The sequence below is a fragment of the Stegodyphus dumicola genome, chromosome X2 (genome assembly GCF_044657685.1).
Source record: "Stegodyphus dumicola isolate Sdum_Otavi_A_Nest chromosome X2, ASM4465768v1".
Lineage (NCBI taxonomy): Eukaryota > Metazoa > Arthropoda > Arachnida > Araneae > Eresidae > Stegodyphus > Stegodyphus dumicola.
In genome coordinates this window covers 83414020-83429963 of record NC_140781.1, presented here as the reverse complement: position 1 = coordinate 83429963, position 15944 = coordinate 83414020, and the positions used below count along the sequence as shown (strand labels likewise).

The 15944-nt window shown below is 31.3% G+C and overlaps 1 protein-coding gene across 3 annotated transcripts in view; it reads right to left on the bottom strand.

Moving 5' to 3' along the window:
* Nucleotides 1-613: 613 nt before the first annotated feature.
* The window catches only part of TM9SF4 (transmembrane 9 superfamily protein member 4), a 73710-nt gene continuing 58379 nt past the window's right edge, over nt 614-15944 (bottom strand). For 2 of the 3 annotated variants that reach the window (XM_035355954.2, XM_035355955.2), the window contains 6 exons: nt 10751-10834; nt 10420-10595; nt 8190-8253; nt 7933-8052; nt 6304-6393; nt 614-966 (listed from right to left, as the gene is read on the bottom strand). In XM_035355954.2, the coding sequence (XP_035211845.1) occupies nt 817-966; nt 6304-6393; nt 7933-8052; nt 8190-8253; nt 10420-10595; nt 10751-10834 (684 nt within the window). In that variant the 3' untranslated portion in view covers nt 614-816. The remainder of the gene's footprint in view (nt 967-6303; nt 6394-7932; nt 8053-8189; nt 8254-10419; nt 10596-10750; nt 10835-15944) is intronic. The other variant, XM_085809680.1, reaches the window with a different exon arrangement.

Genomic DNA, 15944 nt, shown 5'->3' with positions numbered 1-15944 from the left:
TGCAAATATTCCAATATAATCCAGTGAACAAAATTTTGGATTACCTTTTACCTTTGAAAAATCAGTTGATATTGATGTCATAAAATTATTTTCAGCTGCCAAAATAATTTAACATTCCACTACAGAACTAAAACAAACTAATTTTTTGATACAACTGAATTTTTCTGATTTATTTTGAATGAGATTCATATGCCAAAAATAAATAAAATTTTTTAATTCATTAGATATCTAAAGAAAACTTACAAATACTCTGAGTACTAAAAATAATCAGCAGATTGATTTTTTTTTTTTTCCCAGCAATGTAAGAGACTTCAGCTATTACCCTATATATGCAGTTAAAAAGAAGTTCAAAACAGCCAAAGAAACCAAACACAACTGGCTATTTATTCAATTTCATTAGAAATTATTTTTTACTGAAGATGGAAAGACCTACTTCAAATCAAGCATTCACATTAGTTGACCTATATTTTCATGCCAATACTTACTTATTAAAATTCTGATTTAAATTTTATTTTCAATTAATTTTTCTAAATTCTAAATATTTATACAATTTTAACATTACATTTTGATAACTTCCATAACCACATTTATTTTAAAAAGAAAGAAACTTAAATCAATAATCAAATAAAATGTCTTTAATTAAACAGATGCTATGAATAAATATAAATATTTTCTTTTCAAGTATTGCTAAAATGAATTATTTTATTTACAAAATGAAATGCTTTAATCAATTATTATACAACAGCTTCACTTCAGTAAATGAATTTCATCTGCTCATGTTTGTGCACTTTGAAAGATGCTATAGTATCCAAAGCATCAATCAATTTTGACAGCACCATAGATCTTCCTTATGAAGAAATACGCAGCATAAAATCCAATTGTTCCAGTCAAAATCCAAAATGTGAGTACCATCAAACCAGTGTAACCAAAATACAAAAGTGTAGGAATGAACTCTGTGATTTCCAGCTAAAAATAAAATAGTACTATATCAGAATAATCCAAGAAGCATAAGAACGAAATTTCGCTTATTTGTCAAACTCAGAATTGACATCACTAGAAAAAAAGATGAATTACAGAAATGCTTCCAACCATTACCAGATATAAGCACTCAAAATAGTATTGCACTTTGAGCATAGCAAGGACAAAAACCAAAATCAGAATTGAAAACTTGTCACATTACACCTTATTAGTTTGCTTAAAACTCCACAGAATAAACATACAATATAGTTGCCCATCTTTAACTATGAAGAACAGGAAGGTTTCTAAATTGCACGGAGATGCAATTTTAAAAGGACTTCAAATTGGCAAATTTGACTTAAATTATCTTACAAAGCATCATTTAAATTATCAAACTAATTATAACTGAATCAGTGATAAAACATTTTAACTAAATATTTATGATAAAATTTTTCATATACCATCTTCAAGGAACACAAATTCAATTTAAAACCATGCATGAAAAAAAAAAAAAAAAAAAAAAAAGAATTTAAATTAGTATTTAAAATAGTAATTTCAACTTCTTGTTTAAAAATTGGCAAAGAAAAATCTTAAATCGCAAAAATGCCAAAACCAAAAGTAAATTCTAAATATTTGAAAAGTAGTTATTTCCATTTATCACAGATTAATCGACTTATCAAGGGGATAAACCAATCTACCATCAATTAACAACTAAATTAAGAGAGTGTTTCATCTTACTTCTACGTAAGCATTAAATTATTTCCTAGATTCAAACCATAAGTCAAAATTAATACTCAATCCAAATAAAGACATTAGTTCATCAATGGCAATAACTACTTTTTGAATAGTTAGAATTTACTTTTGGTTTTGATATTTTTGTGATTTAAGATTTTTCTTTGCCGATTTTTAAACAAGAAGTTGAAATTACTATTTTAAATTCTGACTAATTTTTTTAAACTTATTTTAAATTGAATTTGTGTTCTTTGGAGATGGTATATAAAAAAAATTTTCTTATTACAAATTATTATGAATTGTTAGTTTAATACTTTGCAGCTTTAGTGCAAGTCATAGGTTTTTTTAAAATTACTTTAGTTTGAATTAACTTAATATTTAATGTATTATCCTAAAATTATTTTTTTTTGACTTTCTAGAAGGAAATAAATATTTAATTTCATATTTCCACCCCCCGATGAAAATCCAAGTAAGAAAGAAAAGCTTTTATTTATCAAAATGCTTTTAAATATGATGTGCACACAATCCTGAAGAGGAGATTTTTGACATTTAGTGATTAGTAATACCACTAAAACTATTCTGAAAGACATAGTAGCTCAGGTAAAATGAATGTCATTAGATTTGGAAGTTTACTGAGATAGTTGGCAGCTCTCATAAACTATTCAAAATAAATCCAAAAAACTCCAGCCACAACATGATGAATATCAAACATCTTTAACATAACCCACACCACAACTTCAGTTCAAACTCTCTTACTGTTAAACATGGAGAGAATTTTCTGTTGAAGTTTCATAAACTAAATGGTAAATTAAACTGGGGAACAAACTGTAACACAATTTCTGTTGAATCCAATTTTTGAGCTTTTTTAGATTTAAAGAGGTATGCTGATTTCAAAACTGTAGTTAGTTTTCTTTTACCACTTGAAGTTTTCCCTCCACACCTTACATGAATGTGACCACTCTTCTCAGCATCCAGCATGGATCACAGCAAGTACTACTGCACTCCTACTGGCTGACATAAACCAATTTGCACCAGGTGAATGATGATATAAGAGACCAGCAACAGGTGCATACCTGTCTAGAATAGTTCTGTCATGCCTGACCCTGTAGCATTTCCAAATAATAAGTCTTTTACCGCTTACATATAACCAAATTATTGCCCTGAAGTATCATGTCAAGTTCTTTCTGACATTCCAAAGAATTAATTAAAACTTCCCATTTGTTTTGCTGCTGCTTTTTTTTGGGGGGGGGGAGGGTATAACATTGCTCTAATATAGTGACATGCAATCCAACATAGATTAAGAGTTTGTATCGAGGGTTAGCAGTGTTTAGTTTTTATTTGTATATGAAATGAATACTTTCCTTATGTCTGCCTCTGCTAGTTTGTGTTGTAAGTGTTTAAACAGCTCCAATTTGTTTTGTTATATGTGTGGTAGTTTTACCATTTGCAGCAAAGGACAAACATCAGCACATTTGTCAGGCAAGCCTATTTTAAAGTGCAAACTCATGATCAAGAAAAATCATGGGCCCCTCACAAAAGTCAGCAAGCAATTTGTCGAGAGTTTATGGGTTTATGGATACGGATGGGCAAGAGCTCAAAGATCACTCAAGTAATTCTTATTTTTGTATAGTAAAAATGTCAGGATATAACAAGGGAAAAAAAGTAAAATGGAGTATCCTAGCTTACCATCAGGCTATATGCCCGATGCCTCACTCAGCTGAACTCCCAATGCCAGTTTTCAAAGAACTACCTTCTTCTGAAATACAGGAATGCGTTTCTGGTGAATAATTCTGGTGGGGTGAATTGACCCCAATGAAGAGTTTGAAAGCAAAGATGATTCCACTCATAAGGGATTTGACCAGCATGAGCTGAATGATCTGGCATGAGATTTAGAACTATCCAAAAAAGCTTGAGAGCTGTTAGCATCAAAAGTGCACAGGAAAAACTTGCTTGAAAAATATGCTACGATATTCTAATTTCAATCAAGAGAAAGTGCATTTCTGCAATACTTTCGAAGTGATGATGGACTTGTGCATTGCCATAATGTACGTGGTTAAATGGAAGAGTTGACATTGAATCGCAATTGTACGTTTTATTTAATTATTACTCATGATCATCACCAGTTCAACATGAGGCTAATCTGGTTCTTATAAATCACAACGAAATGCTAAAAGTTAGGTTAGATTTTAGGTGAATTTAATTTGTGTGAGGTGTCTTCTTAAAAGGCACCTTAACACTTGAAAACACAAATATAATTATAATAGGAGTTGTTTTCTCCACTGAAGATTGAGATTAGAACCTCCCCAATCTGGAATAAAATAAGGCTTTTTTTGCAGACATTCTGCAGCGGAATGAAAGAAAGAAATCTATTTAATGCTATTTTTTTACTAAATTGAGGTATTTTATATTTATTTCACAGCATACATAAGGAAAAAATATGTGCATTAAATTTCATGATGTCATCATACTGCTAGAATTAATTTCAGGATTATGCCAGAGAAAATTTCCTGAAATTTGGAAATATTATTTACTAATGATAAATACATTTAGAGGGAAGAAGCAACATTAAATGATATGAATAGCATAAAAATAAAGATAATTACTTAAAAATTGAATTAGAATAATCAACGATATTTTAGCGAATATAGTTATATTACATGGTTAGCCTAGATGACTGATTACTATTTTTTTATTTTACTGCAAAATGACAAGGTATTTATTTAAAAGAAAAGAAAAAAAAAAAAAAAAAAAAAAAAAAAGGTTTTGAGGTAAAACCCTAGTATACGGTACGGCCTTCGCACGATTTTGAAAATTATCGCCAAGAACAAAATGACTCGTTTACTGCTCATCATCATGTCGCCAAATCCCGTTGTACCATACAAGGAGATTATTCTAACCAAAGAACGTCTATGTAAAGAAGAAAAGGTTCCATACACGTAAATGCTATTACGCGGCTAGAAAGCGGAGGGAAAATTTGCCAAGGGATTTGGCGACGGAACCTGGCGGCCAGAATTTCCCTCTCCGCGATGTGTACAGGAAATTGAGAAACACGTGTTAAGAAGAAACGTTCTTTGGCAAAAAAGAAAACTACGAAAATCAGTTTTTAAATTATTGCGAAAAATCCAAGAAGAAGCGTTTTATTAAAGAACGTTTTTTCTTGGATTTTTCGCAATAATTTTAAAAACGGATTTTTGGTAGTTTTTCCCCCCCCCTCAAAATAACTAATCCATGAATTAATTTACTTGCGCCAAAAAATATTTTCTTTTCCTTTAAAGAAATTTTAAAAGATATTCATTTTATGAACTCTTGATATTGTGACCTTCGAAATTCGACACCGGTTTCGAGCTTTGGCGACAGATATATCGCACATGCACAGCTGTTTCCCTCTATGATGGAACGGAGCCATGTCTGTTGCAGAGAGGTTTTCTTTCTTTACAATACATATTTTTTGATTCTAACCTTCATGGTACTGTACACTAGGATTAAACCCATTTTGTTTTATACGAGAACAGGTACTTTCTTTAGTTCATGCACTGCACATGCGATTCTCGAGGTTACTGGAAACCAAAAGTTTCGGGAAACTTGATTTGCCTTTCTAAAAGACAATCAAATTGGAGCTGCAAAAATTGGCTCTATGCCAGCTGCCCGAATGACACTCACTTGATACACAATTCACCAAAAAAGTGATCTCTTCCGACGTCGGCACAAAACTCGCCTTTTTTGGCGGGATCATTGTATGAAATTCCCTGACTTTCCCCTGAATTTTTTGGTCAATTTCCGAATTCTCGGACTTTTTCTGGTTTTCCACGTAGCGTGGCAACCCTGGTATTTCCACCAAGATTTGGTCATGGAGGCACGATGCCAAGGTAGATAGGATGTACATATGATGGCTGACTATTGTTGGAGTATCAAGTGAGTATATTCATAGATCACACATTCCAGAAAAAGTCCATAAGCAAAAACTTTTACCTTAATATGTATGTGTCCTATTTCTTTAAAAAAATTTACCATTTGTGTAAACAAAATTGAACTTGCAGTAACTTCATATAGCCTTTGTATAAATAAAACTAATTCTTCCCTTTTATTTTCCTTTATATGCATACTCTGTACGACTTTTGAGACGAGGGTATCTTGTAGCTTAAAAAGTTGACTGATACATAAAAACTGAGGTTATTTTTAGATTCAGAGGCCAGAAGTTAGTCAGAAAACAAATGACAGATCTAAGAGAATGAAGCTGCTGTTCCCCAGTGTTATTCATAAGAAACAAAATAATACATTATTACCAAACTTGCATGATAACTTTTATAGGGAATTTGCTTCTGCTTATTTTCATTTTGCAAGGCAACACTGAATTTTTTAAACAAAATTTTAACCTTTTATTAAAAATAAAAATCCAATTTTATTTACAAATATGTGCATTGAATTATGAATTCTTTCTTGCATTCCTATTTTTTTAAAATCTTTTTGAGGGAGTATTCATTCTGTCAATTAAACTGTCTTAAGCTGTTAACAGCTAATAGAAACTTATGGTTAAAAGTCACGAGTAAATGAGTTTTCACAGTATAACTACACTATTAGTCATCCGAAGAACTGCAGCATAAATGCACAAATTACCTTTGTAAGAAAATAGAAAACAGAGTATGCAAAAACATATACAGCAGATCCGCCAGACACTATTACAGACCTCCACCACCAATGATAATCCTGCAACAGAAATAAATCACTTAACTAATAACTATAATTTTTAACTTTCTTTCATACCACAAAAAAAAAAAAAAAAAAAGATTTTCAGTTTTTTAGTATTAAAAAAAATAATAATAATACATAAAAATTAATTTGAATTTTTGATAAAAAGTAAATACATATTTTTTAAAGAAAATGTAAATGATGAATAAGTGCATATTTCCATAATAAATATCATCCTCAATTTAGTTATAATGAAAAAAGAAATAGAAATATTGCAAAAACCGTTGTACAAAATATTGAAATATAAGAAAATTGAAAAGGATTTACATTTACTAGCGTATCTCCTCCAGGGAGTTGATATACTGAGAAATACAAAATAAGCCTGCTTCTGAGCAAACAGAAATGCGTAATTAAACTTAATATTTAAATTAAATCAAAAACAAACTCTGTATCCCCCAGCAGGTCAGAAATGAAAAATAAAAGTGAAGCAGACAGAAATATATGACGAACTTTTTTTTTTTTTTTAAAAATTCACAATATAAGTTAAAAAAACATTTTAGAAATAATTTTGAAACATGCAGCAAAATACAATAGGGAAAATTGTTTATACAGTAATTTTTTACTATAGAACCCAGTAATAAAAAACAATGTCCCATAATGAGAAATATTTTATTTAAAAAATGCCCCTACTGCATCTTTCTGCACATTTCAAAATTTTTTCTAAAAATCTTTTAAATTTAATTAAAAAAGTATTTTATCCTTCACATTTTTATTCACTTTACTTTCATTTCCTGCCTCTTTGGGTTGTGCTGGTGGATGCAGTTCGTTCCCGATTTAATTTATACATTGAGGTTAATTATACAACTATTAGCTCAAAAACAAGCTTATTCTTCTGCATTTCTTACTGCACCAACCCCCAGAAGACGATATGGTGGGAAATGTAAATCCTTTTCTATTCCCTCGTATTTGATAATTTTTCCAGTTACTTTATACAAGTACAGAATGAAGAAAGTCAGACACCTGTGCATTCGTGTAGGCATATAGGTATCACCAGTCCTTGCTACCTGCAAAGTTTCTGCCCCAACTGAAAATCTGAGGAAGAACATACCAGAGGTTTTAGGGTCTCCCACCCAACTTCCTGTATCATCAATCTCTTGAGAGGGTTTCAGCTTGCTGTGTATTTTGAGTGCCCTCTTGATGCTCAATTATACATGCTTTTTCTGGGATTTAAACTCAGGCCCTTCAGCAGTCAGCCTCACTAACTACTATCCCGTTTTCAATATTTGTTACTTTTCTCATTTTTACCAAATTGAGTTTAACTTTTGAATCTTCTTTAAATTTAATTATTGCCATCAATTTACTACATTTTTATATAGAGCACACAATATTTTTATTATTATACAGCAGTTTAATTAGTAAAATTATACTCCTTATTTACATTCAAATTTAACTCACATAAAAAAGTGCTTTTGTTTCAGTATCATTTACTTAATTCCTTTTCATTAATTTTATTTATTTTAATATGATGTCTTAAAATGTAAGAATGTAAATACAAACCTCCCCACAGAGTTGAAAGTACACCATAACAATAGATATCTGGGAGCATGATATAACAAGAATTATAAAGACCAGAAACAGGAAACCAAACAAGTAGTAAAACTGATTTTCCCAAATTGCCTGTAAAATGAAATATGTAACAAAATAACCTTAAATAAATCACATTTTATAAGCAGCTCATATAGCAAAAAATTAATAAACTTTTGTTTGGCATAATAAATATTTGATTCCAGATTTTATACAATCAGATAACATACCGTAAAAATGAAGAATAGCTCAATAAACATAGCACCAAATGGAAGTATTCCGGCCATGAGTGTACTGAAACAAATATTATTAAAAATTAGCAAAATTTCAACAGTTCTTGAAGAAGTTCTTGAATGTTTTCAACAGTTCATTGAAGGAAACTCATCAAGAATCCAAAATTTAATACTTTATAAAACAATTAAAACCTTAGCAATCATAAAGCAAAACAAATAACTCAAAGCACAAAGACTGTGGTTATGAAAAAGTAACTTTATTTTTCATCTACGATAAGCATGAATTAAATGAAGAATAATGAAAAGCATAATAAAGATAACTTATATTTTCTGCAAATTTCTCTTGGATAAACTTAGAACTTGCAAGCAAGAGCCTGAAAAAATATTTTCATCCTTACTGCTATATTCTTAGTCTTGGACATAAAATTCACCGCTCTTAAACTTTTGAAACCACTCACGACAACTTCTATCACTTAAGGCAGCCTCATCATGTACTTCTACAAGCAATCAATGTGCCTCAGCTGCAGACTTTTTCAAATTAAAGAAGTAAAGTATTTTGGCATGAAAAAATATATGATACTGATACAAAAGTGCTAATATTTCAAGATTATGTTGTTAGCAGATGTCCAGCCTTAGGATATGACATTTCACATCAGAGAATTTCAACCATAACTTACCGGGGGGGGGGGGGAGGGGTTCTATTTTTTGTCAAACGACAGAGACTTATTTATAATAAAAATAATAGTCATATACTAAGTATATAAATGTTGATGTATAAACATACATAATAGCAAAAGAAAAATATTTTATCCAATGGTACACCACAATTTAATAACCAGTACTAGACAGCTATATTGTATCTTTGTGTTGAGAAATCAGCAACTTCATTTTAAACTGATCCAATTTAAATAATTCTTTCCTTTTCTTATTTCTCTGATTTTGTGGAAATTCCTCTTCAGATTTTTATGCTCCAACTCTTACAGCTCTTTTTTTTTTTTTTTTTTTTTTTTTTTTTAATTTTGACATGCCATGAACTACTATGATTATATTATGTGTGTTCATTATTAGAATAAACTATTCCAAAAAATAAAGCTGGTGTTTAGATATACAGAAATTAGCCCTGGAATTTGCTAGCTATACACTAATAAATATACTCCAAAATGCCAACAGAACTGGGTCACCAGTTCTTTTGTGAATAATTGTATAAACATAAGGTATACAATTGTGTTTATGTGAATGTGAAGAATTGTATAAACATAAGGTATGGAATTCATGAGTATGCAAAAGCATTATATAAGTATTGAAAACTATACTTCCTACAGAATGCCCCATAATTTATTTGTACAGTACAAAGTCTGTAATCCAGACGTCCATTATCCGGAATGATCTACAATCCGGACCTCAAAGCCACAAACTTTTTTTGTCTATGCTTTTGCGCATGTGCGTAATGCGTTTATGCATGCGCGTTTAACACAAAAAACGAAGCAGCTTAAACAACTTAAATTGAAAGAAATGTTCAATAAAGTCAGCAAATAAATATTAAGCTTTTTTTTTTTTTTTTGTAAGTTTTGATACCCTTTAGATCATAATTGCTCTTTATTTCATAAATTACGGTTTCATATTTTTAATTGTATAATTGCTGCATGCCATCTTACCAGATTTAAATTGATGATCTATAATACGGAAAAACCCTTAATCCGGAATCGCCGAAGTCCCGACGAGTCCGGATTATGGACTTTGTACTGTATTAGGAGTTGAAGAATTTCAAAGTTCCATAGCACAAAGCATTGCATATCTTCGTATATTGAATATAACCAAGATTTGTTGATACGTGGCTATAGCAGGACTGGAACTCAGGCAAGTGCTTCTCTAATCATGATGTGACACTTCTAGACTTAAAATGGATTTGCACTGTTCCTGTTGGAAAAAGCCAAACCCATCAAAATGAATGTGCAGGGCACGAACAGGTGGAATTCCTTCAGAGAGGATGATCGTGTAGCATTCACCTTTCAGAGGAATGTAAACAGTCCAAAAGCTCCTCTATGCCAACCAAAGAAACTCCATATTACAGCAGACATATCACAACTTGCAAACTCTTCCCTTGACGTGTAGGACAGTTGTTTTACTCTATTTTTCTGCACACAAATCCTTTCATATATTCTATGATATTTAAATGCTCAATTTTGTTTTAATACTAACATTTCACTGAAGAAAAATGTATACTCACCAAAGAACTGGATTCATATACCAGACTTGCTCTGGAACCTGACGAGGAATTTGGTTTGTGCGCACAGGATGTTCATAAGGATGTTTTCTAATCCCAAAATAATAACCAATGAACACTAATGGCAAAGAAATACCAAACCACATACATAGTAGAGCTAACATTGTCGTAAAAGGAACCTGAAATAATTTTGCATTACTTTTATGCTCCTCACAGTGTCAAAGAAAAATACATATTTTTCAAGACAATATAAAATTATGCCATATAGAAACAAAATCACAAATTCAAGACATTAAAACTTTAGATTTTAATAAAAACTAAAGTCAATACAAACTGCTCCAGATGACTGTTTTCCCCAAATAAAGAAATTCAAGAAGAAGCATGTTCCAAACACCACACCCGGGTAAAGAGTAGCAGTCTATGTAGAAAACCAAAAATCTTCACGTAAGTTTATAAATACAATAAAAATTTCTAGTGATAGAAAACCAGTAATTTTCAAAACATCATGAGACATACAGAATAAAAACTGATTCAACATTAAATTTATGGAAGACTAGATTTTTATTTCCTTTATGGTACTTGCATATTATCCAAACAAACATGAAAGTTGGTTACCATTGAACCATGAATATTGGCACAGATCTAGCCACAAGCATGCAATTGTTCCTGAGTTATTCTGAAGAAATCAATGCCTATTTATTTAATAAACAATTAATACTTGATCTGTGTTTTTACAATTAGTAAAAAACCTTTTGTTGCTTTCTACTATTTTGTTAGGTCCTCCGATTTCACTAGAAGCTCTGTTTAGAGTGTTGTAAGCACAAACTTTTCACAAGTCGCCTATCTGTTACTGTTCTGTTGGCCATATTCAGCTGACCACAATATATCCATTACTACACTTTTTTTTTTTTTTTTTTTTTTTTTTTTTTTTATGTTAGGATCCCATAACTTTGAAAACTTTGTTCTGTAGTAAGTAGGCCCCATATTTTAATAATTTTTTCCCAAAATGCAAGGAAAAATACAACAGTAATAGTTAATTTACATTCTCCATAAAAACAAAAGATGGCTTATTGAGAACCATCTGGAATAATTACAAATGAAACCACAGGTGTAATGAACATATCGTTAAATCACACTTATTCATAACCGATGCAAAATTGCAGCTGCTCTGCAAAAGTTGCACATTGATGGCATAATATGTTATTTACTTGGTTATGGTAAAGCATTTGAGGGTTATCTGTCTAAATGACAGATGCATTCATAGAGGACTTTCAAAATGAAAAGGCACTTATTTACATTTACCCTCTGAGAGGCTCAGGTTTTTAGATCTGTCACGAATATCTGTATTTAAAGAGCCTTTATTAGCTAAATTTGTATATTTACTTACTTATTTTAGTCTGTTTCATAAAGTTAGATTTATTAAGATAACATTTTCATTATTAAAGAAAGTAAAAAAGCAAAATAGCATAAATTATAAGCCAATGTATACCAAGTGACAAAAAGTCACATGACTGGATTATCCGGTTATGGCATTCAGAGGGTTAAACGAGGGAAAATCTATGAAAATGACCACACATTTAAGCCCACTTGTTGAGATTTAAATTTGGTTCGAATAACCAGCCCTAGCCACTCAGCTAGTGGTAGGCAAAGAACTGAAAGATATATATATGGTGAAGCTGTAACTATAATTACATACAGCTGCATTTTTTTACACAAGCTAATATTTTCTAGATACAATCTACCAGATAGATCTAATATTTTCTACATAAAATGTAAATAATACAGAGGTGATGCAACTCAGACTTGCCATAGAAATTGGCAATAAAAATATTTTTTGTTTGAAAAATATTAAAATCTGCATTAATAAATACAGTCAAAAGTCGTTAATTCGGACACCCATAATCCGGAATGATCTATAATCCGGACCTCAAAGCTAAAATCTTTGTGCGCATGCGCCGCATTGACGCATGCTCGTAGGCGTTTTACGCGTTCGCGCAAATGTGTCTGCGCAAGTGCAGAATACGTTTTCGCATCGGACGGCATAAGCTAAAATTATCTAATTATCTATTTCAGTTAATGTTGATGATTGCGTTGTTCCTTAATCTTCGAATTGGATCCGGCTTATTATTTTTTGCAGACTGTAAGAGCAATTTTATAAAAGTAAGCTTGAACTTTCGATTATGTCAAATAGAATTTCCGATGCTGGAGCTTCCAAAGGATCTAGAAAACGAAAGTATGTTTCGATGTCCATCAAACAAAAAACGAATTGCTACAAAAAATGGATAAAGGTATATCCTTTGTTTATCTAACCGTTCCGAAATCTGTTTATCAATTTCACGCTGCTCTGCATCGGGGGGGGGGGGGGCCGTCGCGGCGCGCAATGAACTGGAAGTTGATCTGTCACCACTATTGTTATCTTCAGGGCAGATGTTTTTATTTTATTCGGCTTATAATTCCTTATTAAATGTAGTATTTAATCTCGATGTACTCCGTCTTTGATATGATTTAAATCAAATTCCTCATCATTATAAATATCACGAATACAAATCAAATAGTTTTCTGGTTGCAATTTTCTAATTTCGGCTATGCGTAAGGTACGCATGCGCGCGTTGAAAGAAATGTTTAATAAAGTAAACAAATAAATATTAAGCTTTTTTTTGTAAATTTTGATACCCTTTAGATCATAATTGCTCATTATTTTATAAATTATGGTTTCATATTTTTAATTTTATAATTTCTGCATGCCATCTTGCCAGATTGACTTATGATCTATAATCCGGAAAAATCGATAATCCGGAATCGCCGAAGTCCCAACGAGTCCGGATTAAAGACTTTTGACTGTACCACATATTTGTGAATATAAGCAGATCTGAGAATAAGTTGAAAAGTAGTTATTTCACAGCAAAAATTCGGCCCATACTTAAAACCTATCTGTAAGCAAATTTAAAATCACCCTTTAATTCCAGCTACATATTGCTAAATGCTCAAATAAATGACTGCCTAATTTAGTTAGACATATAAGACAGCTAAACATGAAAGACTAGTCATAATTCATTCAAAAAGACAGGGCAGAAATGATAATCTGATAAATATGTTCAAAAAATGTTGCACCAAAATAATGCTATGAATGGAGCTAACAATGATGTTAATGGTAAAATGCAGTATGATGCCATTCATTCGGAGTTATCTACAGTAGTGATAGATTTCTGACAACTGCTAAAAAAAAAATTCCATAACCAGATACTGATATTGAGAATTTTATCATTCATTTATGAATCAGAGTTCATTTATGCACATTAAACAAAATAAAAATACTGTGCTCCAATTTTTCATAAAACATTTTATGGGCGGGGATAAGAAGTTAAAGTTTTAATGATTTAAAAAAAAAAAAAGTTAACTTAGTTTTACTACTTAAAAAAGAAGGGAACAAAATTTCTGAACATTTTGTAAACATTTGGCTGCATCAGTAAAAATACCACATGCTAATTAAAGTCTTTAAGTTTACCGAAATAGTTAATATAAATGTTTTCAATAAAGTGCAAAATTCAGACTGGTCAGGTCTTTGATGATTCCAAATTTCAGAATTTTCTGGATTTTAAACCATCCAGAAAGTAACAAACTTAAGTGAAATGACTAGTAGAAATCATAAAATTAAAAATATGAAATAGTTGTCTACGAAATGATGAAACATTTATGATCCTAATTGAATCAAAATTTACAAAAAGAAGCTTATATATTTGTTTGCTTTATGAAACATTTTTCATAAAGCAATTTTAAATTCTAAATTCCAGAATTTTCTGGATTTTAAACCATCCAGAAAGCAATGAACTTGAGCAAAATGACTTGTAGAAAATATAAAACATGAAATAGTTGTTTATGAAACGATGAAATATTTATGAATCAAAATTTACAAAAAAAAAAAAAAAAAAAAAAAAAAAAAAAGCTTATATATTTGTTTGCTTTATGAAAAATTTCTTTCAATGTATATTGTTTAAGGTGCTTCACATAACTTCTAGTTCAGTTACCAAGTTCCACTGTTCAAGTCACATAATTGCCAAGAGCTAGAAATTCCCCCAAAATTGTCAATTGATATTTTGTTGTTCTCAGGAACCTCTTAAGTTACTTTCTGAGTAACTCATGACACTCTTCCTAAATATCATGAGACTAGCAACTTAAGACATGTTCTGCTAAATTTTGTCCTGCTTCTATTGCATGCTGCAGAAGTTATGGCTGAATTACATTAATTTAGTTATTATTATAATTACATCTATCTTTCAAACTTGCTTAATGTTTCTCTAAGCCCTGAATAAATTAATTTTCACATATACTTCATCTGGTTTATCTTCATGCTCATCTGGTTTTTTTGGTTTGGTTTTTGTTTTATGTGATTACGGCAAAGCCTCGAGGGCTATCTGTCTAAGGGAAGGGATGTCTTAGTGCAGGACATTCTAAGGGAAACTCGCTCATACACACGTTGGGCATGGGGAAAACCACGAAAATGGCCATGCAGCCAGCCCATTCGCAGGATTCAAACCTCGAACCGAACTACCATTGTCTAGTGACTTCACCGCTTGGCCGCTGGTGGGTTAAGGCTCATCTGAAGAACAAATTAATTATTCTTCTTTAACTGTTTGAGTACCAGGGTTATTGAAAAAATGCTTTCGAAGAATCCCAAACAGTGCATTCCACGCTCTCTAAATGAGTACAAAAAGACCCAAGCAGTGCCACAGCACTTGTTTTATTTAATGTCCAGAAATACCAAGTGGCACAATAGTGTTTTTTTTTTTTTATTTTACATCGATGTGCACTAAGTTTAAATCAAGTGCACTGTCAGTTGTCCACAATGTTCAAAATGTACTGGGTTTTCTCGATATAAAATCTCAACAGCACGATCGCATTTCTTGGGACTCAAACAGTTAAACTTCACTAAAAGTAATCTTTTGGCTTATGTATGTCAGTATATCCTTTACAAAGTTTTTTTTTTTTTTTTTTTTTTTTAACATGGAAAGAAATTTTTGTTAAATTTTGCCTTATCAGCGAATTCAACACTGCAGCACAGTTGGCTGATACCTGCAGTTGTTGCCAAGCATAATGTTGACATTCTTTGTGGCAAACACTTTGATAAATTACTACTTAAAAAAATATTTTAGACATCGCTGCATGTCATTTCTCAAGCTGGCATAAGTTGACAGGTTGTGGTGATGAAAGCAAAAAGTAATAAAAAAAATACTGCCAGGTTAGCATCTGGGATCAAAGTTATGCAGAAAGAGTAAGATGAGCAATGAACTTTGGCAAAATATATCGGTTAGAGATGTATGCCAAGCAAAAAGCAGCTGTGGAGCCAAATTATTGAGTACATAGATTTAAGCTAATAAAGACTGTTTCTTCAACATGAAGCCATGTTATTTAGTGCTAAACTGAAGCATCAGGACTGTTCATATATTTATTATGAAAAAATATCTACTCTGCATCAGTGAAGTATTAAGCATATATAAAAGTGAGACGCTACATTTGGAATTTAATTCTTT